Raw genomic sequence first — 24,094 nt, 5'->3', positions numbered from 1 at the left:
GAGGAAAATAAAGTGTCATTTTTTATTTTATATGAATATTTATTCATAATTTATGTAAAATAATGCACTCAAATCAAATATGAAAGGGTGTGTCTCATTTGCCTAGTGTAGTACTACAATTCGACATTGGTTTGAAGTCCCTGTGTCACATGACTTGGAAGCTATTGAAATAAATAATGATTTTCCCATAACACTGTTCTCACAATTGTAATTTATTGATGGTCCCTAAGCTAACCCCTGTTGGTTAAAAGCGAGCCATCAGAGGTGAGCTAACCGCACTTATACAACCGTCACTGGGTGAACTGAATAAAAAGCCGTCACAAGTGTTTCTCCCACTGTTTTCTCCAACATCATCTGATTCTCTTTGGTCTGACGGGCTTCAGCACATATACCTTTATTGTTGTTTTGTATCCGTACGTGGAGTTTATGTTGGAGTCTGTGTTTTGCTGGGAGCCGGTCGTTTTATGGTGTCAGTGGACTGGATAAAGGTAATTCAGCTCTAGGACATAGGGTGATTAGATTTTATGAAGACTGGAACAACACAAATTTACATTTGTTGTAATAAGCCACACCCACTTTAAGCAGTCATTACCAAATGTCATGCCTCAGCTGATTAGTGACCCTAGATCATTTTAACCGAATTTTGTATAAATCCATGCAACAAATTACAAGGTAACTTTTCACATGTGTGACAACCTCTTGTGGAATAGGTTTGAATAAAGTGACAAAAAGTTGCAGAGTTTGACAATTTTAGAGCAGAAAACCACTGGAGCAAAGATGCACAAGAATTCAGAGATTAAAAGGATGAGAACTTTGACAAGTCAATCACAAAACATCCTAGGGCCCCATTTCAGAAAGCCTTGGCACAAACTAAACTCCCTTGGCTGTTTGAGTCCTTGAAATAAGTTGGAGCTGGCTGGCGGCTGATGGCTGAAGCCAGCTACTGCACGGATTCCAATACTTTTTGTACACACAAGTCACTTTAACATCAATATATGTGAAAATAGATTTAAAAATACCAAAAGACTAATTATAAACCCTGACCCCTTTAATAATATCGATGCCATTTAATGTCATCACAATGAGTGTTATGGTGCCCTTAGTGGACATGCTTTAAGCCCGCTGCATCTACATGTGCTGCTGTTGCCATAGAAAATTGTTGGCTATCAGTAATCTGTAAATAAATTCAAAAGAATGTCAAGTATTTTAGACATAGGAAGCTTTTCAAAAGCAAAAATCATATCTGTGAAGTTAAAAATCTGTAGGCAAAACAATAATTCAGGTCGTGATGTGTAAAATTTTGCGTTCAGACCACTCAAAGTGGTCACAAATGTGTTTAATTACATTATGTACACTTTGAGTCAAATTTCTCCATATTCACAGACCATATAGGTGGACTTTAAAGAAACTGTTCCCACACACAGCAATATAAGAATTCAGTTTAATGTGAGTGATTTTTAACAAAATAAAACTGCACAGGTACATTATGTCCAACACAAGAGATCTACAACTTTGGAAAAACACAAAACTGCTTTCAGGGGCCATTTACATGTGGCTCTACATCCATGTCTTCATCATCCTCTCCATCTCCCTCATTCACCTCCTCTCTGGTGCCAACACCCATGTGTGCCTCCACCAGTGCAGTATCGCCCGCCTCTTCCTCGTCGTCGTCCTCCTCCTCCACCATCCCAGCTTGACCTGATATTACAAATGAATATATTCCGCTGTCAAAATACAGTGAGCTTATATGATTCATGTAACAGGCTGTCCACACAAACAACCATCACTAGAACAACATGAGCATCCACACTGATGAACACCAACGTCCTTTAAGCACGCTGTATGCTCCAGTGTGTCGACAGCTTGGCCACATACTTACACACATACTTATGACCTGTTGCTACTGTATCTTCCCAGAGAAACAAAGAAAACCACAAGCATATGGATTCATGACAAATGTTATTCATACTAGGTGGACTTTAAAGAAACTGCTCCCACACATGGCAATATAAGAAATCAGTTTAAAGGGAGTCGTTGAAATCAGTTTAATGGGGATCGTCCAAAAAGAGTTTACTTCAGAGACCTTATCGGCGCCAAACACTATTTGGCAGTAGGTCCTTGGTGGGGTAGTGATGGCGCAGTGAATAAGACCTGTACTTTTGGTGTGGGAGACCCTGAGCACAAAAAAAAATAAAATAAATAAATACTTACCCCTAACTGCAGAGACCTTTGACATATAGCAAAGGTCACTTTTCCATAAAAATATGGAAAGTTTGTTTTTGATTGGCTATCTGCGTTTCCATCGTTCAAACTGCTTGACCGTTGTCATTGTATGTGGACTCTGATTTCTATAGTTATTGTTAGGGGTGATACTGAATACTCAAAGATTCGATGATTTGATAGGCGGAGCCTGATTTGACTGCTAATCTCAAATCTTTGCAGGGCCGCTATGAAATGAGGATTATACTATTTGGGCTAAATGGGGGTGCTCATGTCTGATTTTACATAGAACTACTGGTATTCTCCCAATAAGGTAATATACAGCCTCCTATGATATAAATGTCAACATATAATACTGTAAATAAACATGTGAAAAGAAGAGAAGAGTGTGTGTGGGGTAGAAGAAGCATAGAGACAGCACCAGCAGCGCCGTGATGTGCAGAGTTGTGCGCGAACTTTGCAGGACGTTTGAATCTTTTTTCAACCATTGATGAAAAAAAGATTTTTAAACCGTACTTGGAATAGAACCACGATATAGATAATAGAACCATGCATGCATGAAGTTGTTGGTGAGTCGGCGGACATGCACAACTCTACATATGACCGGTGAATGGCAGGTGAGCAGAGAGTGAAGGGTCGACAGTAAGTCTCAGTTTAGCTGGAAATGTTCAGCATAAGTTACAGTGACTAATGAACTGCAGCTTCTCAAGATTAAAGCTACCTAGTGTGTGTGTCAGGGGGGTGACACACACAGATCCGACTATTGGCAATCCTTGACTATGTAAATCCTTAGTCCACGACAAAGCTAATTATCGTTCTTGGTGTGGCGTTCATCAGAATATAATCCACATGATTTTTGGATAATCTGCTTTATTGACCTGGGATAAGCAGGTCCCTCGCTGTGTCCATACATAGAGGTAATGTAGCAGTTTGAGCCTGTGGTCATTTGCTTATTTCACCTGTCACTTCTTGTGTTTTCAGATCCCAGGTCCCCTGTACCGCCAAATACTTTAGTATAAAACACCAAGTGTGTGGTCCTGTGTCTGTACCAAATTGTCCGGTGTGCACTCTTAAATATATCTAAAATCCCCCCTTTAATATGCAATTTGTCATTCTAGCACGAAGGCAAGGTGATGAAGTTTGACTCTGAAGTTACTGTGCTCCTCTAAATAGGTTTTAGTGAAAAGATTAAAACATAAAGAGGACATTCCTGTGGTCCTCTGACGTCTCATCTAATCAGCTTGAATATTGTAAATCATCAGGAGTCACAGAATCGGTTCTCTGCAACATAGAATATTTCTGGGCAAATTTGCAGCGCCTGATAGCTCTGTTTTCATCACAAATAAACTTACATCTGTGCCAAATGTATTGCCTTTATAGCAACATGCACACTTATTCTTAGCTGCCCCACTATGGTGTTACCCCATTTCTCTTTTCCCAGTGGTTCCTACTGAAGTAGTAAAATTTCCTTTTTTAAAGAGAAACTACTGCTACTAGCAACTACCATTCAGAAACTACTACTGGGACTGGCTGGCAGTATTGTTGCCTCAGTAAGCATGTTTGTAACACTTCTTGAAGAACACAATATGAGAATTCTAGGACAAACGCATTTCTACAAGACAGGCTACATAAGCCTCAAAAAGCCACCAGGTTGTACAGCATCAGAGGATTAGTTCTGGACAGCATTTGGTCAGCACTGACCTTGTCGGAGCTCTCGGCCTGGGATCTGACCGGCCTGCAGCATTCCCTTTAACCTCTCCACCTCGGCCAGAGATGAAGCATTAGCGATGGCATTCTGAAACACAAACACACTAATAAACCTCTCAAAGTCTGTTCTCAGGGAGCACTTTACTTTCAACAAGTCCACTGCTAGCAGTCTGAGGTCATCCAGCATTTTTACTACATCAGTGGGGCTTCATCTCCCCATTGGTTTTATGACCATTGTTTAATACATTTGGTCTAAATCTATTGGAACATTGTCACCTGACATGGATGAACTGTCTTTAAGTGATTGTAACCCCTTTCAAGAACGCTCTTTGGCTGTCTGATACCAAAGGCCGTCAACCTGGGGTCAGTGGCAGCCAAAGAAAGATCAAGCAGGACATTCCCATCCTCGAACAGAGCCCGGGACTTACCGTCTTACACGCCACCCGTTTCATACTTGGGTTAGGATACCAACGGAGTTAACTGCAACCTCTGAGGAAGACTGAAACGTCTAACACTCCGAGCGAACCTTGAGTTAAGATGTATTTATTCCATTGGCAAAGATTCCATTTGAGATCCTCAGGCAGAGGTCTGTTGTCTGTTCCAGAGTCTCGTCTGAAAACTAAAGGGGACAGAGCGTTTGCTGTCAGGGCCCCGAGACTCTGGAACAGCCTGCCCAAGGAAATCAGGTTGGCTGAGTCAGTGAACTCTTTTAAGTCCCATCTTAAAACATACTTTTATAGGAGAGCCTTTCCCGATCTTATGACTTTATTTTATCCCTTTTATTTTACTAATTTTATATTAATTTTTCATGCTCTTATCTTGTTTTTTGTATTATTCTTTACACTTGTTAAAGCACTTTGTAACTTGTTTTTGAAAAGTGCTCTACAAATAAGGATTATTATTATTATAATAAAGGACAAAAAAAAATTCAAATTCTCTCCATTTCACTCGGGCCCCCCCCCCCCCCCTTTTTAATAAACAGATCTGCATTATTCATGTGGATCAGATTTTCAGGTCGGATTAATCTGGGAAAAAAATCACATCCCTAATCTATTTTGGGTTTGACATTTTGGATGACAGAAGGATGGAGATTCAAGCTCAGCTCTCAAACACAGAGCCAACATTTCTATCAACCTTAATGGCTTCCACATCCGCTTGAGACGGCCCCATCTTCTTCTCCAGCTGTGCAGGCACCCCAGGAGTAAATCTGAAAGGAACACCTCGTTTAGAAAACATGGACACACATGGGCTTCTCAGACCACTCAAGCAGCGTAGTATCTCAAGTGTAGTATCTTTTCTTGAATCAAATAAACTGATACATGGTCCACAGACAGCAGTCCTGAGCAACACCGTGGTGAGCGTAGTTACAGATTTATTACCTTCATTGAAGGTGGTGTGTTTTGCTCACATGGGGTAACAATAAATTGATGTGTTTTGGTGCAAATCTGATTTAAATTTTTAATACTTTATTATTGTTATATTAATTTAATTAAAATATCACAGATTCTGTCTGTCTATTCACACGTGTCTTCTGATGTTTTGCATTATTTAACCCATTCCATCAGCCGGGTCCAGTGATTCTGAGGAGCTGCTGTGTAACATGGACTTTCATCTTACGTTTTTGTTCGCCTGGCAATATCCTTTGCAAGTTGAGCACCTCGTTTGCCCTTGAACATTTTCTCCGCCTCCTGGCGTTCCTACGATGATATCACAGTTAAAGTAAAAACACTCATTAATTACAGACTCATTCATCCAAGGGGAGAAAATTCACAATTCACAAAGACTCCTTTTACTGTGGCTCAGGAGGTAGAGTGGGCCTCCCCTCCAATCAGAAGGTCGGTGGTTTGATCCCGTTACTCTAGGCTGCATGTGGAAGTGTCCTTGGGCAAGATACTGAACTCCAGATTGCTATATAACCCCAAAACACTATTTGACAATTTTCTGAAGAGTAAAAGAAAATTACATAGCTGGTTACCAGCAGACTGCTCTGCTGATGAAGGACGTTAGCGAGACGTTGTTGTGGCGTTCATACTGTAATCAGGAGCTTTAACTTTCTCTGTAGCAGCAAACAATAGAAAAACTTAGCTAGCCCATCTCCCTGCGCTGTAGCTGAACGGGTGAGAGCGCAGGGGGCAGAAGTTGTTTTATGCACATGTGTTCTCGCACAGACTTCACTCGTTTTTTATCATTTGACTATTTGAAAATCGTGACCAATCCTCAGCTAAAATGTGGACACCCATAATCAAAATGTCCCTTACAATGACCTTTTAAGTGAACACAATCAAACCAAACCTTTCAATGATACAAAGTTCACATGCGACATCTTTCTTTACAGCAAGATTACTTTATCATAATTTTAACAATTTGAAAATAATAAAAAAAGGCCAACGTTGGGGACCTTTTGGACTATTCTTTGTCACTTTTGACAACAATGATTAAGGCCCAGATCAGTCTGGCCTTAACAGGCAGCCTTTCCTCTAAATGGGTGTCAAAGGATGTCAGAATCAAGGCAGTTCACTTCAACCAACAAGTACAAGGTCACAAGAAACTCAACAATTTAAACAAACTATTTCCCCTGTTTGCAAGCAAGATTGGGAAGACCAAGAAAAGAGTCAGAATGGCCTGAGACCTGGTGAGGAATGCTCAGAAAAACCCACATATCCCTACCAAACAGCTGCATACCGAGGTACACAAAGACCTCAACACAAAATGAAGCTTCACAAGTATGCAAAAGAAAACCTTCAGAAGCCCGAAGCCTTTCGTGGTTCAGACTCTCAAAACCAAAATGCAACTTTTTGGTCACAATCAAAAAGCTCAGTTTGGAGAGAGAAAGAAGAATGGGGGGGGGGGGATTCCAAATTTCAAGACTCTCAGCCTTCACTTCTTGCTGTCATAGCTGCCAGATGAGTAGGGCTGGGCAGTAATCAGTATTATGAGGTATACCAATTTGATTTCAAAAGAGATAAAATTAGACAATACCGTTTATATTAATATAGTTTAAAGTTGAGTTAATTAACATGTTTCCATAAAGTCCTGCTAGTGTTTGCTTGTCCCTCATCACGCAGCTTAACTTTATTACGTTACAAGACGCAACACTGAATATTTTACAAGCACGGACCAGGTAAAGCGACAGTGAACGGTGCAGATGTCCTTCGTTAGCTACCACGTTAGTTTTGAAAGGCTACGTCGTCAACACGCCTCCTCAACATGCAGCTCAGCTGCTGCTGTGAATGCAATCATGGGAGGAAAAGTCCAGACGACATGTTCTGTCAGCCTAGCCTACTACTGATGGTGAATCATACAGAGAGCGAGACGGCAAGAAGCGGGCACGCTTACGTGAAATAAGAAACAAGCTTTAAGATAGTAAAAACATTCCCACTAACACTGACCCCCCCGCCCCCCACCCCCCACCCCGGTATACAGCCTGACAGTACTAGGGATTCTTTGGTCCATATCGCCCAGCCCTACAGAAGAGGTTATAAAGTATTAACTGAGAGGGTTGCCAAACCTTTGCAGGAAGTCTAGGAAGTATAGAAGATTGTTGCTTAAAAAAGTGAAAGTTGTCTCATTTTAACTTCTTAACATTCACTGTGAAAGACATGTTGATAGGAGGTGTTAGTACACTAGTGTACAAGTTCACCAACACTGGCTCAACAGCCCTGTATCTCACATTACTTCATATTCACATTCAAACATTGGCACATTATACCTGTTCGCTTTCACTCACCTTCAGCTTTACCTTCTGAAAGTCAAGCACACGGATCTGTGGGATTTTGTTGATGACATACAGCCTGTAATGCTTCTTGTTTGTCACTGGATTCCTTAACAAGCTGGAAATTCAGTTACTGTTACAAACATGCCGTTCAGAATTTAGTGGTGCAGATAGTTCATTAACAGATTTATCTTTGAGTATTGATGATCCATACCTGAGAAGGGTCAATGTCTTCACTGTGGCCAGTGGGTCCAAGTCCCCCTGCACATCACAAAAACAATGATTCAGAAATAACACTATGGTGGAAACACAGTAGGGTTGGGCGATGTCTACAATGTGTGCGTGTGTGTGTGTGTGTGGGGGGGGGGGTTCTCGCACAGACTCGGTGGATATTTTACACACGGACCAGGTAAAGCAACAGTGAACACAGATGTTGGTTTCAGTTGTTCAATGTGCAGCTCACCTGCTGCCGTGATAACGGATCGCGGGTGCAAATATAAAATAGAATAAGTAATTTCCCTAACATTTTTTATTTTTTTACTTTTAATGGACACATGTAATATGTTCGCTGCGATGGACTGGTGTACCCCGCCTTTCACCCCCCGCGACCCTGTACACAGGATAAGCGGCTGACATGTAATATGTTTTCTACTTTCTGTGAATATAATCCAATTAATCTTATTTCCATCCTGTATAGACTGCTTATTTAGAAAACTAGTTGTCACGTGTATCCTCACACTGAATTCATCAAGTCCGACCCACTTTGATAAACAATGTTGTATGTGGTTCTCGTATCGTGCAACATGAAGACTTCACAGCCTCTCTTCAGGTAGGACTCTCATACTGCAACACGTGTCTTTGTAAAGGGACAAACTGACAGGATAAAGTCCCTAATCTGCCTGTCAGCTCGCTCTGGGCCGTTTCACTTACCATAAAGGCTTGAATACGGTCTAAGATGCTATTACGGGATGTGTAAATATATTTTCGGTTCATTTTGAAACTATGACTGAGAAAATTTGACCATGGCAGGCCGCACATCCGATATGGAGGATTTTCAATTTGAGAATTTCACTGTAAGTCAACAAACTCTGCATAACATTCAGATGGTTCTGTTGCACTAAAATGTACTCACCAGCTCCTGAATGTTGTTGTTTGTGAGAACCAGTTCTGTCAAACTCGGCAGGGAATGCTCCAGATTCTCACCTATGCGGCTGGAGAAACATTTCACGAGGTTACAAGCATGCACCGTGTACTGGCTGGCCCAAAGGCCCATCCTCTGACCCATTTAAACAAAGGCAGAGCTTCATTAGACGTCCTGCTCGGACATCATGTACAGTAGTATCTCACACAGCACATACATACACACCATTAAATTCGTGTATAATGAATGTCAGCAGCGTCTGTTTCAATTCAGTTTCATTTAAATGATGCCAATTCATAACAGAAGTTGTCTCATTGCACTTTTTATATAGAGCAGGTCTAGACTGTAACAGGTGAGACTCAAACCAGACCTTTAACACGTGGGTGTATATGAAAAGAATAAAGCACTGAACAGTGACAAACCCAGGAAGTAAAAAACACAACATAATAATTAGCTGCCCACTAATTTAATTATCCAGTAGTTGGTAATGTCAGCCAGAAGTGACGCCACTTACTAAGTGAACAACCAAAACCTTTTATCTTAAACCTGCACTGTGGAACCTTTGTCTTCCCTACACAAACACTGTCTAGTGTTTCCCATACCTTGATTTATTTGTGGTGGCCCGCCACAATATCATAATACAACTGATTTTTTTTTTTTTTTTTACTATTTGTGCAGTGCACAATGCAGTCTCAGAAACCCACGTTCAGATTAGTTATTAGCAAGCAAGGAAGGACCCCCCCCAGCAGAACTTAGCGGGCATTTACCCTTCTATCTATTAAATACATAGCTGAACAAAACTTTACCATCTCCAATTCCCACGGGAAACACTGATTAAAAAGCACATTTAGGACTATTTAATTTATGCAATGGTAAAATATTTGGCAAATTAAAATGGAAATTTTTTTGATAAACCTTGTTCGGGAAGGTTTGTCATTAATTTGGTTTCAGCCAAGAATTTATTTCAATGCATCCTTATTTTTAATGTATCATGTGCAATATTAAAGCCACTATACCCAACCACACAGAAATAAACCCAGTATAAGCCCAAGATTATTCAGAACAGAATTGCTCCTAGATTAATTCCTTCTTAATTGAAAGATACTGAAATAACTTCTGTTATAAATTGGCGCTATTAAAAATTGAATATATAAATAAAATTGAACTGAAATATTTTACAACATTGGAAGGTGTTGCAGCTGTAACTTACCAAATCCTGTTGTTGTTCATTAGCAATGTTTTCAGTCTTTTGAGCAGCGGGAAGCCGTCCAGTTTTCTGACTTCATTATCAGAGAAGTCAATAGTGTCAAACTGGTCCAGAGTGGCGCCAAGATTTTCCAACACTGGGATTTTATAACCTGTGAGATAAAAAGCATTTCAGTGTATAAGACATTGTTCTTGCACCATTTTAAAGTCAAATTCAATGCTTTAAGACCTCAACAAAAATCCTTTAAGACCCCAAATTTTTTTAAACAATTCCTTAGATATAAAAAAAATAAAATAATAATATGAATGAGGCAATGCCATATTTGGTAATATTTTCACCACAGCTAAATGACTTTGCATATTCGGAATTAAAATGCACATGAAAGTACAGGTGTAAATGCACCCGAAACGTGCCGAGGACAGATTGTGATCCGATCAGCAAAACCACCTCTGGGGGTAAGCAGGGACACACACGCAAATGTGTTTTCCATCCACATACAACAACTACTTGGGTGGAAATATGTACCGGTCAGTCTTCTGCAAATAAAAACCAAGTCGGACAGCACAGACAGGCGCCTGTGTTATGATGATTTAGGTAGAATTATTATTATGAGCAATGGTGGAGAAGATATCATAATATAATAAAATAAGAATGATAATTTGAGTCAAGTCATTAGATAATATATCATCAGGTTGGCCTGCCTACAGACCACAAGAAAAACTAACTCACCACAGTGTGTTATACAGTAAGCGCTCAATACAAAACCCACAGTTCATCCACCAATTAATGAGTCCTTATCTCTAATCAAATCTTCTAGGAGTCCGTCTTTCTGTATCCCAGTAACCAGACAAAAAATGCTCAGTTTGAGGTTCAATTGGCCAACGAAAATAAAACCAAGTGTCTCATGTGACCAGAGTGTAATTGTAGCCTTTGCGATTAGAAAATCTTGTTTTATCACATTGCAAATGCAATTAATCGTTCAGCCCTATTTGATTGACGAACGAATTAGCACTTTTTTTATTAAGATATTTTGTTGAAGAAAAGGGACCGAAAAAAAAAAAAAAAAAAAAAAAGACTATTCATGCATATATTTTGTTTTAAATGTTCTCTCTCAGATTAGTGAAGTAATCCACTGTTTGATACCTGGCTGCTGTTTGGCATCAAGTGTTTGTTCTGAGCATAAAGAAAAGTTTATAAGAACAATTAACCATCTGGTTTCTTCAACTTTCAGCCTAACTACATAACTTAGTGTTCCACGCAGAAATATATCTCACCTGATGTGTTTAATCCAACGACTCATGCAAGTTCTTTAACGTCAGCTTCAGTCATTCGTCGTCACATACGTGACTTTTGGGTTTGTTGCCTTTGTAATTATTTTCAGTTTTACATCAAACTGCAGTTTTCTTGACTTTTAAATGTATATTTTAAATTGACCATCATCATGATTAATTCAGAGCATGGTTCAAACAGGAAGAAAACAAAAAAATAATATTATATTAATAATAATTCAGTCATGCCTTGCCATTGACTACGTACATATTTTTTTTCAAAGCAAGGTCCCATGGTGGTCCACCGGAAGGGGAGGAACTTGGGCTCTCTTTAATGTTATTCAAACCCGGGTTACAATGATAGTGCTAGTTAGAGTGTGGGATTGACATGAGAACATCTCTTTCGGACAATATTATATAGCTGCAGTTTGTCTTTTAAACTGCTACGGTAAAACTATGAACAGGACAGCTCAAAGTTGAGTGATGAAGAGCTCCACAGAGCACCTGTTCTTGCGGTCACTTTGTTGATCATTCTGGAAAATATCCTTTCCCCATAAGCAGTGGATGCTGCCATGCTTATGATGTGGCTGATGATGGACAGGGTGAGAAAATGCTAATGAACTTGAGTAATTTTAAAGGTGGTGTGAACACAGATTTTGGGAAAAATATTTATCATTGTTTGCAGTAACACCATCCAATCAATGAAACCACACATAAATCTACAAACATTTCTAAATGCAATTCAACGCCATTTTTATGATTGGTCAGTAAATATATTTGTGCATTTATTTTAGTTTTTCTTCAGCCTATTGTTCCTTCTATAGTACTGAAGGATGCAGTTCTATAAGTTGGTTAAGCATAAACACTTGTTTATATTCTTTACATATGCACAGTATTTTGATAATTAAGTGTATTAAATAGCATCTCTCTTTTAATTAAATTAATGCTTATTTGTCTAACCTCGACCTTAAACAAATCATACCATAATGTAGACATGTAATTCATTTACATTGTAACAATATTTCTTAATAGGCAGCAAACAAAATCCAGCGTAATCAATGAGAATATTAGTATGTTTTATTAAGTCATTACACTGCCTCAGCATGCTGTCACATGTCTGACAGGCCACCGTGCACCACACAGAACACTAGCTGACAAATAGTGACGTTTGGCTTGATACTTATCAAGTAGGCCGTATTTGATTTCTCCCACTCTCGTCGGTACTTTCGCATCCGCATTCATTTCAGAGGGGACGCGGCGGGGTTCTTGAGCTGCTGCCGTTGTTTCAACTCGACTCCCTGCCAAGAGACCCGCCCTTACCTGACTCCAACTGGCGCTGAACCTGACGGTATTAATGAAACTAACAATGGCAGCGAGTATTACCCAGTCAGATGTAAAAAAAAAAACGACGATTTGCATGGGATGCTGCATTAAAGACAACTTGGCTCAAGGATCCAACCAATTAGTAGTAGTATATTCCTTGGAGAAATAGACATTACTAAAAATAAATGTTAAAATATATCTCAGGAACTGCATTCAAGGTATTACTAGGTCTCCAGGCAGACTCTTCTGGACATCACTTAATGGAGAAATTAACTGGCAGAAAATGTGGCTTATTGTCTTAAAACAAATGACAAATTGATTCTTCATGTAATTGACAAAAAGTGCAAGAGTACTCAATATTTCTTTTTTTGGATATATGATGTAATATCTTAAAGGAAACGTCTTTTGTTGTTATCAATGTATATACTGTAGAACTTTTAGGCTGGATGTTGAACTTTATATAAAAAGGAAAACTGGACAAACATTTCAACTTCAAGAAAAAGACATTCTTATATGTTTTGAAAGAAACGAGAAGGTAAAAGACGTATTTTTTGTACAATATTATTATTATTGGTGAAATTGAACACTTTGGACACTTTCTACAAAAACTGCATCAATATAGCACCATGATTAAAAACATTAAAAACAAGAAGGCAATCAAGACTAACTGTGTTTGACAAATTTCTTTTGGGCAGTTGATTGTTGTTTTGAATCCATGTCCTTCTTTTGTCTTTATGTATTTCTCATTTTGCTACCACTGATTGTTTTGTGTTTATAAATTCAATAAATATCGCGGGGAAAATAAACTTAAAAAAAAAAATATTAAAAACTTACTCGGAAATACGGGACAAACCTCGTCCCGATCTATTTAACGTTAGTTCTAAAATACGATTTCGTATTTTAAAAAGGACGGATGGCAACCCTAGAAGAGTAAGACAGACAGCTAACGTTAGCTGGCGGCAAAGAAAGCAAGGGTCCTACAAATGCATTTCCGGTCCTAGGATTGTGGTCTGAAACGTTTCGGCCGCGAATAAACGCGACATTAAAACAATTAACGTTAACGCTAAAGGCCCAGCTTTCATTTAAACAAAGCCCACGGCGCTTTCCAGAGTCTTGTCTGTTTTTGCTAGCCACGTCGGCAAGCTATGCTAGCATTGGCTAGCTCCTGGTTCTCTTGTACTTTGAGAAGTCCACATTAATAACTTAATAAAAAACTACCAGTATTCCATCTAAATTCATTCAATCTTTGTGATCCGCAGCAGCACTCACCTGCTGACACTAAGTTATTCCCTATGTATCCACTATACCGGGACTCGTATGCTGCGGATACGTTCGTTTGCTTTCAGACGTTAACTTACTTTACATTGCGCAATGTTGTCGCATACAGCTACATAGTAAAATAGTTGTAACTCGGGCATACGTAATCAATAAACTATAATACATCAACACTTTGCTGTTCATATTCGGAAGTACAAAAATGAATGCGCCACGTTTTTGAATGGAGTTGGGTTTTAGGCCTGCGTAAAGCCTGAGCAAGCAAACTTGCTAACGTTAGCTTAACATATCAAACTCCGCAGTCGTGAAGACAGTTTAACTAACCTCGTAAATCCAACTCTCTGTCTCTCACAGGATTGGTGTATTGAGCAGCCTGCTCAATTAGCTCCGCAGATAATTTCACCATGCCGAGGACAAGATCAGACGTTACAGTTTGTTTTATTTCTGCAATAACACGGCCACTGCTGTACAACACGCTGATGCCTGGAACAAAAGCTGTCGCCAACTTTGTGGTGCTGAAACCGGTTTTATTTTGACCTAGCGGCCCCCAGCGGATGGAGGGCGTGACACTCAATATCCACCTGTTCATTTCCCTCCACACGAACATAAGCAGGAACCCAAAGGAAGCATGTGGATAAACCCTTTAGCTCCATCCTGCACAATATAAGGAATGTCATTGATGATATTGAATCCAAATGATGATTTGCCAGATTTAAAGCCCCCCCTCCAGTGTATTTTGATGTTTCTAAGATATTTCATTTCCTTACAATATTGATTACCACATAGTTCGCCAAATATTTTTTGACAAATGGCTTAATTTTGTGCTCAAAGTTGCAAAAGTTGCGTAGTTGTTAAAATGGGGTTGTGACGTATGACTATAGTAATTCCATAAGTCATACGTCATTCTCCAAGTCATGCCTCCTTAAAAAAACTGTCACACCATCACGCCCCGTTACGTCAGAGCATCAAAACGATAAACATCGTTGTGAGCTAGCTAACCAATTTATCATGTCATTTACTTAGAACTTACAGTAGATATGTCTCCCTGTGTCTGATTGTTGGTAATAGAGAACAGGTGGGATTGGTCCTGCAGAGCTGATTGGAGCTGATTGGAGCCTCCTGATTGGTCACCTGGATGACAGCAGCCATCTTAAGCCCCACTGACAGGAACTCCCTTCTCTGGTGTTGGTGGACGAGAGATGGCAGAAGGAAGTGACGGTTCAGGAAGTGAGTTAGGAGAGATGGTCGAAGGTGGCGGGAGTTATGAAAAGTGGAATATAGCAGGTAGGAAAAATAAGCGTAAAAAGAGCCTAAGATCGGATGGGAGTGATAGTGACGGGAGAGCAACTGTAACTGAAAGGAGGAGAGAGGATTTCAAGGCAATAGTAAAACTTGTGCAAGATGGGGCTTCATTCTGCGATTGGAATCCAATACAGCTAACTAAATCCATAAGTAAAGAAATCGGGGAGGTAAGGAGTGCTAAAATATTGCGAAATGGATCATTACTAATTATATGTAAGGATGGAGTACAACAAGGAAAAGCAGTCAGAATGAATAAAATAAATGGCAAGAAAGTACAATGTTCTCTGATGACTGACAGAAAATTGGTCAGGGGAGTTATTACAGGGATTCCAGTAAATGTAACAGCAGATGATGTTAAAGGAAATGTAACAAATGCCAAAGTGAGTGAAGTCAGACGTCTTAAAGCAAGCAGAAATGGGATTAAAAGTGACAGTCTCTCTGTACTGATCACATTTGATGAGGAAAGACTCCCGGAAAAGATCTTTATTGGATATATGTGTTATGATGTGAGGCCGTATGTTCCCCCACCTCTCAGATGTTTTAAATGTCAGAGGTTCGGACACGTAGCATCCGTGTGCAAGGGAAAGCAAACGTGTGGTAGATGCGGTGGAAACCACGAGTATGGCAAATGTGCAGAGGGGACAAAGCTGAAGTGTTGTAATTGTGGAGGAGAACATAGCTCAGCTTACCGCGGATGCGAAGTTAGTAAAAGAGCGGCAGAGGTGCAGCGAGTCAAGGCTACTCAGGGAATAAGCTACGCAGAGGCAGCAAAGAAGGTTTCAGGAGACGCGCAGGTGACAAGGCAAAATGACACTAGAAATAAAGATGCAGGGAAATGTGTAGGGTGCGATAAAGTGAAGGAGGAAACTCTGATTGTGAACAAGAATGACTTTGTATTCTTTATGGCAGATATTGTCAACTGTTCAGCACAGACAAAAAGCCGAAATGAAAGGATCAAAATAATTGTCAAATCAGCTGAGAAGTACCTTGATGTGAGGGGGCTGCACTGGGAAACAGTTAAAGACATTCTTAATGAAGATAATCAGTCATCTCAGACATGTGTTGGATCCTCTTAATGGTGCTAATTATACTCCAGTGGAATGCAAGAAGCTTAATTTCAAATGGCCAAGAGTTCAAAAAGTATATTGATAAATTGGAAGAGAAACCTGATATAATTTGTATACAGGAGACATGGTTAAAGCCACAGTTGGACTTTATTATAAAGGGATATACTGCTGTTAGGAGAGACAGAAATCCTGGCAACGGTGGAGGCGTTGTGACATTCATACAAAATGGAATGAGTTATAAGGTTATACGTATAAGCACAGATCATGAATCAATTGCGGTTAAGGTATGGACTAATAGAGGTAATATTGGCATAATTAATTACTATAATCCTTGTGGGAAAATAAGTCTAGATATACTAGAGAATGTAGGAGGACTATTGCAAGATAATGTGATATGGTGTGGGGATTTCAATTCACATAACTCACTATGGGGTTGCAATAAAACCGATTTAAATGGTTTAGCAGTTGAAGAATTTATAGATAATCACTGTTTGGTATGTATTAATAATGGGGAAGGAACACGATACAATAGTGTGCAAAACACAGAGGCAGCGCTTGATTTAACACTGGTGTCTAGTGAAATAGCAGGTTTAAGCACATGGAGCGTGATCAAACATACCACAATAGGAAGTGATCACTACCCTGTGGTAACTAAAGTTGGCATTGAAGGTTTTTATGATGAGGGAAAGAAAACTCCCAGATGGAAATTGGGAAATGCTAACTGGGATGTTTTTCAAAAGATCAGTACAAACAGATTCAAGAAACTCAAAGAGGAGAACCAGACAGATGTAAACATAATCAATAGTACAATAGTTAATGAGATTATTCAATCTGCTGAGGAAACAATCCCTAAGAGTACAGGAACTAAACGGACCAAGAGTGTACCCTGGTGGAATGACAACTGTAGTAAAGCCATAAAGGCCAGGAATAAAGCATTTAGAGAACTCAAGAAACATCATTCTCGGGATGCATTGATCCAGTATAAAAGGGCCCAAGCAATAGTAAGGAGGACAATTAGAACACAAAAACGAACATTTTGGAGGCAGTACTGTAGCACTATTGGAAGGGAAGTACAGCTGTCAGATGTATGGGGCATGATTAGAAGAATGGGGGGGATTAGAAGAAATTATGAGATACCAGTGTTGAACACTGGGAACAAAATGGCTGTCAATAACTTAGAAAAGGCGGAACTTTTTGCACAAACATTTGAAAGGGTTCATAGTTCGTGTAATCTCACAGATGAGGCTAGGCAGTGTAGAGAGGAAATCTTAATGAAGAATCCCAAAATAACAGAGAAAAGGGAGGTGTCAGGAGATCCGTTAGATCTACCGTTTAATATGTTTGAGCTAAGAAGAGCAATTACGAGTGCTCGTCAGACCACTCCAGGGAAGGACGCTGTATGTTATGGAATGTTGGCACACATGACAGATAGTGCACTAGACACGGTGTTGGGTTTGTTTAATAAAGTTTGGGATGTTGGCCAACTTCCTTTAGCTTGGAAACAAGCAATAATAGTGCCCATTCCAAAACCAGGAAAAGATCAGTCAGACCCTTCCAGTTATAGACCTATTGCATTAACCTCACACTTGTGCAAAATTATGGAACGAATGGTCACAGAGCGTTTAACATACTTCCTAGAGAGTAAAGCTCTTCTGTACCCGTACCAGAGTGGGTTCCGTAGAGGTCGGAATACAATGGATTCAGTACTGTGCCTAGAATCAGACATCAGGAAAGCACAGACCAACAAAGAAATACTGATAGCTGTATTTTTTGACGTTGAAAAAGCATATGATATGCTCTGGAAAGAAGGGTTACTTATTAAGTTGAAGTCATTGGGTATTGGTGGTAGAACATATAATTGGGTTATGAACTTTCTATTTGACAGGGAAATACAAGTAAGAGTTGGCACAGAATACTCCAGTGTATATAAGGTGGAAAATGGAACTCCGCAAGGTAGTGTGTGCAGCCCATTGCTATTCAACATAATGATAAATGACATCTTCTCTCAGGTTGAACAAAGCGTAGGGAAATCTTTGTACGCAGACGACGGGGCTCTGTGGGTAAGAGGCCGCAATGTGTTGCACGTCAGTAAGAAAATGCAAGCTGCAATAGCTGCTGTGGAAAAATGGGCAAATAAATGGGGATTCAAGTTATCTGTTGCAAAAACACAGGTGATCTGTTTCTCAAGGCGGCATAAAGTCACGCCTATTTCCATGAAGTTATATGAACAACCACTTAAGCAAGTCAAAACAATTAAATTTCTTGGGGTTTGGTTTGATGAGAAGCTCACCTGGAATACTCATTTAGATAAAGTTAAGAACAAGTGTAAAAAGGTCATCAATATACTTCGTTGTCTGTCAGGACAAGAGTGGGGAGCAAGCAGAGCAGCTCTACAAAATATATACTGGGCACTCATGAGATCCGTTTTTGACTATGGATGTGTAGCGTACATGTCAGCAGCAGAATCAAACCTTAAGAAGTTGGATGTATTACAAGCTCAGGCCTTGAGAATTTGCAGTGGATCAGTCAGAACATCTCCGGTGTCAGCAATGCAGGTGGAAATGGGAGAAATGCCGTTAAGAATCAGGCGAGTAAAGTTAATGTTGGCATACTGGGTTAATCTCCAGGGGCAATGTGACTCTCATCCTGCCAAGAGTCTCTTAATAGATTGCTGGGAACACAATGAGACAAATTTCACAAGTTTTGGGTGGATTGGTGATGCAAAGGCAGAAGTCATAGGATTACGACAATTAGACTACAGCCCTACAGTGTCACAGTCTTCCATTCCTCCCTGGTTATTCCCAACACCAATTGTAGATCTAAACATACAGCAGGAGTTGAAGGATATGTCAAAGAAACTTCCAGCATGCAGTATAGTACAGAATTACTTTGATTTACATTTTTCAGACTCCATGTTTATATTCACAGATGGCTCCAAAGATCCTGATGCAGGGCGTGCAGGTGCAGCAGTCTTTTTCCCAGCAAGTGAGTCATATATCAAGAAAAGAATATCAGATCATGTCTCAGTGTATACCACAGAGTTGACTGCAATAGTACTGGCCCTGCAATGGATAGAAGAGAGGGAAACAAATAATACTGTCATTGCATCTGATAGCTTGTCTGCTCTAATGAGTATTAAATCTGGCAAATCATCATTTAGATCCAAAATCCTCAATGACATATTCCTTATATTGTACAGGATGGAGCTAAAAGGTTTATCCACATGCTTCCTTTGGGTTCCTGCTCATGTTGGTGTGGAGGGAAATGAGCAGGTGGATATTCTGGCCAAAGGAACACTCAAAATCAAACATGTAGACCTAAAAACCCCTTTAACTAAAGATGAAGCTAAGACATTTATCAGGACCTATGCACAGTCAGTTTGGCAGGAGCATTGGGACAATAGTGAAACTGGAAGGCACCTATATAATGTACAGAGACAGGTTGGTGCCGGAAGGATGGTGGGCTGGAAACGTAGGGAAGAAAATATAATCACTCGTCTGAGAATAGGACATACAGGTCTCAACCTTTCATTATATAAAATAGGTAAGCACCCAACTGGGAAATGTATATATTGTAACCAACTAGAAACGGTTGAACATGTTCTCCTTCAGTGTAGGAGATACACTATCAATAGGGAACGCCTCTTTCAGTCATTACGGAAGGCAAAACATCATGATATCTCATTGGCGGGTCTCTTGGGGAAAACAGCAGGCCAGATATATTGTCATATAATTAAGTTTCTCAAAGAAACTGAGTTAGGAAAAAGATTTTAATTTATGTTGTTTTTTTTTCTTTGTTTTTGGTTTTGTTTATTTCATTTATTTCCTGCCTAATCTCTCGTTCCACACTCCAGTCCAGCTTGTGGCGGTAATGCACCGTTAAACTGGTTTGCCAACCGCCATTAAACCCTAAAGAAGAAGAAGAAGAACTCCCTTCTCTGGACAGAAGGTTGCCGGTGGATTTTGGAGCGAAACGTTTGAACACATTCATACTGAGAAATGGTAGAATTCAGAAAAGAACAAACAAGACCCTGTTTTCTGGGCTCAGAAATGTGTGGGAATTGGCAGTTGGCATAAACTGGTTTGTGACTGGACTAGAATGGCGACTCAGGAAGTCGAAGAATATGGGGAAATGGATTTTGGTGACTGGACTCCAGTTGCTAACAGGAGAGCACAAGGAACGAGGGTAAATAGGAGAGGAGATGTAGGGTGGATTTTGAGTCATGGAAGTAAACGTAGTTTGGAAGAGAACAGTTCCAATGAAGGCAGTGGGTTTGTGCAGAAAAGGGCTGTGAGGGAGGAATTTAAAATCATCCTCAAGTTTAGAAAAGAAGACGAGCATGTGGGTTTAAGTCCGATAGCAGTATCTAGGGAATTAAAAAAGAATCTAGGAGATGTGGTAATGGCAAAGATTTTGAGAGACGGAAGCTTATTGATAACATGCAAAACGGAGGAACAGAAAAATAAAGCCTTGCAAGTCGAAAGTGTGTGCAAGAAAATTATTAGTGAGAGAAAGACTTTGGGTGAGAGTAGAGTTACAAGGGGAATGATAACAGGGATACCTGTAGAAGAACACTTGGACAAAGTCAAGCGCAGTATTAGTGGAGGCGAGGTGAGTAGAATTAAGAGACTGTTGAGAACAATAAATGGTAAAAGGGTTGAGAGCTTGTCGGTTCCTCTGGAGTTTCAGGAGTCCTTAATTCCAGAAAAGGTGAAAGTAGGATGCATGAGCTTTCCAGTTAGGCCCTATATTCCTCCACCACTACGCTGTTACAAATGCCAGAGGTATGGGCATATAGCAGCAGTTTGCAAAGGGAAGCAGAGATGTCCTAAATGCGGAGGTGAGCACAGAGTGGAAGAAAGAAAATGTCCAGGATAAATGTTGTAATTGTGGTGTCCAACACAGGGTAACATATGGTGGATGTGAAGTCAGGAAGAGGGCTGTGGAAATACAGCAGGTTAAAACAGTTAACAACATAAGCAGTGAAGAAAGGACAAAGAAGAAGGGTTGATACTGACAAAGTTATCCAGGTGTCGAGAATAGACGCAGGTCAAACAGAGAAAACAAATACAGAACTGTCAGTGGATAAGATTATTATGTTTGTGGCCTATTTGATCAATTGTACTGATCAAGTTAAACACAAAACCTAGAAAATTAAAATAATAGTTAAGGGAGCTGAGAAGTTTTTGGCCATAAAAGATGTATCTTGGGAGCAAATCAAAACAAGACTTGAAGCAGATGGGAAAGCGGGAGGCCCAGGTGATAAGACAAGCTGATTATTGTACAATGGAATGCAAGAAGATTAATAGCAAATGGTCAAGAGTTTAAGGGATTTATTAAAGATTTGAAAAATAAACCAGAAATCATATGCGTTCAAGAAACATGGCTTTAATCAAAATTAGAGTTTGTTATTAAAGGATATGTGTCACGATCCTGTCCTGAGTTTCTCTGAGTTTATTATTTTGTCGGTTCAGTATCAGTTATTTAGTCCGTTTTGGTTCCATGTCTTTGTTCCCAGTCCTGTGCCCTGGTTCATGTCGTAGTATTTGCTTCTAGTTCTCGTCTGCATTATTTTCGTCTGCTCTGTATTCTGTGTTCTCATCTAGGTTCTGTCTGTTATGATCCCTGTGTTATAGTTGGTCAGTGTTTCTTTGTTTACATGAGTTTCTGTTATGGTCTGAAGTTAGATTCTTGTCTGGTATTTTGGTTACATGTGTTCTGTCCTGTCTATTGCCCTGTGTCCAGCATCTGTCATAGTTAGTCGGTGTACCCCTGTGTTCTACCCATGTCTGCTATGAGTTCTGTTTTATCCCATCCTCAGTCTGTTTTCCCTGTTGGTGTTAGTTTGGTTGTGATCGGTCTGCTTGTGTCTGTTACCCCAGTGATCCCTCTGCATGTCAGTCTCTCTGTTTTCCCCTGCTCTGTCTGCCTGCCTGTCTCTTGTTAGTCTCATGTCTGTCACCTGTGTTGCTCCCGCCTGCTCGTTAGTCCCTGTATATATACCTGGTGTTTCTGTCTCGTCTTTGGTGGGTCATTACCTCCTGTTACCTTGTGCTTAGGCTCGTCTTGCTTGTTCTGGATTATTCTGTTGGATCACCTTTGTTTTCTTGGACTGTGTTATTTTGGATTCAGCCACTCCGTTTGCAAGTGAGCACGCCTTTTGTTTGTTTATTAAAACCCCTTGAACTATACCTGCACTATCCTTGTCCTGCATTTGGGTCCTGCCTCACCACCACACAACCCTGACAATATGATAGCATCCGTAGAGATAGAGGGGAGGGGAGTGGAGGAGGATGTATAATATATATAAAACAAGGAATGCAATATAGAGTTTTAGGGAAAGGAAAAGAGTTGGAATACTTAATAATTGAAATATGGACTAGAGAAGGAAATATCAAAGTTGTTAACTTTTATAATCCATGTAATAAATTGTCATTAGAGTTGCTGGAGGAACTGGTGATACAGTTAGTAGGTGATCTGCTGTGGGGATTTTAATGCCCATAGCACATTATGGGGTACTGCAGTGATACTAATGGGACGATGATTGAGGAGGTGATGGAGACGACAAATTTAGTGTGTTTAAATGATGGAAGTGGTACAGAAACAGCACTAGATCTTACATTAGTGTCAGATTCATTAGCAGGCATATGCACATGGGAAGTAGTTAAAGGAACGACTGTAGGAAGTGACCATTATCCCATTGTAATAGTAGTAGGTTTGAGTCTAGAGGAATATGAAACAGTAGGATTTCAGAAATGGTCATTCAGTAGTGCTGAATGGTATTATTAGTGATCAAGAAATTGGAAAAATTGATAGAAATAAAGATGCTGATCATTTAAATGTTTCATTTTGTAAAGTTGTTCTAGAGGCTGCAGAGAAGTCAATAAAGATAAAGGCAGGTAAGCACAAAAGTAAGATTGTACCATGGTGGACAAAGGAATGTGGAAGAGCGATAAAATCTCGAAATAAAGCTTTTAAAGCGTTAAAAATGAATCACTGTTTTCAGAATCTTATTGAACATAAAAAGTTACAAGCAAATGTAAGGAGAATCATAACAAGTGCAAAGAAAGAACATTGGAGGAAATTTTGTTGCTCAGTAGGAAGGGAGACAGATAAAGTTTGTGGGATGATAAAAAGAATGAATGGGGGGAAAAAAGAGAGTCTGAAGTCTTAAATGATAGACAAACAATAGCAGTGAGAGATGAGGAGAGATGCTGGCTAAAACTTTTGTAACAATTCACAGTTAAAATAATATTAGTGAAGAGGGAAAAAGAGGGAGGGAAACAACAGTAAGGGAGAGTGAAGAGTTACAACAAGAAGAAAATTCTGATGACCTACTAAACAGACCCTTTACAATGACAGAACTAATACGCACTCTCCAGAAAACCAAGATGTCAGCACCAGGAAACGATCAGATTTGTTATATAATGATAAACCAGCTCAAAATTCAAAGGATATATTACTGGAACTATATAATAAAGTATGGGAGGATGGGAAACTGCCACAGAGCTGGAAGGAGGCTGTGGTAGTGCCAATACGCAAACCGGGTAAAGATTGTACAAATCTGGGGAATTATAGACCAATAGCTTTAACATCCAACATATGCAAAACAATGGAGAAAATGATTGATTCGGAAGAGGGGAAGAAACCTGGAATTTATTGTAAAAAAAACTACAGGAGGCTATTATGGAAACAGAAGAGTGGTCATATAAATGGGGTTTTAAATTCTGAGTAGATAAAGACAATGTTTTTTACAAAGAAAAGAATTGGTAGTGAGGTAAACCTAAAGTAGTATCATCAAGAATTAGAAAGAGTGAAACACTTTAAGTTTTTGGGTTTATGGTTTGATGAGGGAATAACATGGGGTGTACA

The 24,094-nt window shown here is 39.7% G+C and overlaps 1 protein-coding gene across 1 annotated transcript; it reads right to left on the bottom strand.

Annotated features, from left to right (window-relative positions):
- Nucleotides 1–1,426: 1,426 nt before the first annotated feature.
- Nucleotides 1,427–14,364, bottom strand: snrpa1 (small nuclear ribonucleoprotein polypeptide A'). Its single transcript, XM_038692444.1, has 9 exons — nt 14,178–14,364; nt 9,991–10,138; nt 8,772–8,850; nt 7,854–7,900; nt 7,655–7,757; nt 5,545–5,624; nt 5,062–5,134; nt 3,922–4,015; nt 1,427–1,698 (listed from the first exon to the last, which is right to left on the bottom strand). Exons 1-9 carry the CDS (start codon nt 14,257–14,259, stop codon nt 1,535–1,537), a joined length of 870 nt encoding a protein of 289 aa, XP_038548372.1. The 5' UTR covers nt 14,260–14,364; the 3' UTR covers nt 1,427–1,534.
- Nucleotides 14,365–24,094: the final 9,730 nt, after the last annotated feature.

The sequence above is a fragment of the Micropterus salmoides genome, unplaced genomic scaffold (assembly GCF_014851395.1).
Source record: "Micropterus salmoides isolate LMB-PRFRI ecotype aquatic unplaced genomic scaffold, ASM1485139v1 Ms_hic_scaffold_3, whole genome shotgun sequence".
NCBI classification, from domain to species: domain Eukaryota; kingdom Metazoa; phylum Chordata; class Actinopteri; order Centrarchiformes; family Centrarchidae; genus Micropterus; species Micropterus salmoides.
The sequence above is the reverse complement of the archived record's forward strand: the minus strand, read 5'-3'. Positions and strand labels throughout refer to the sequence as shown.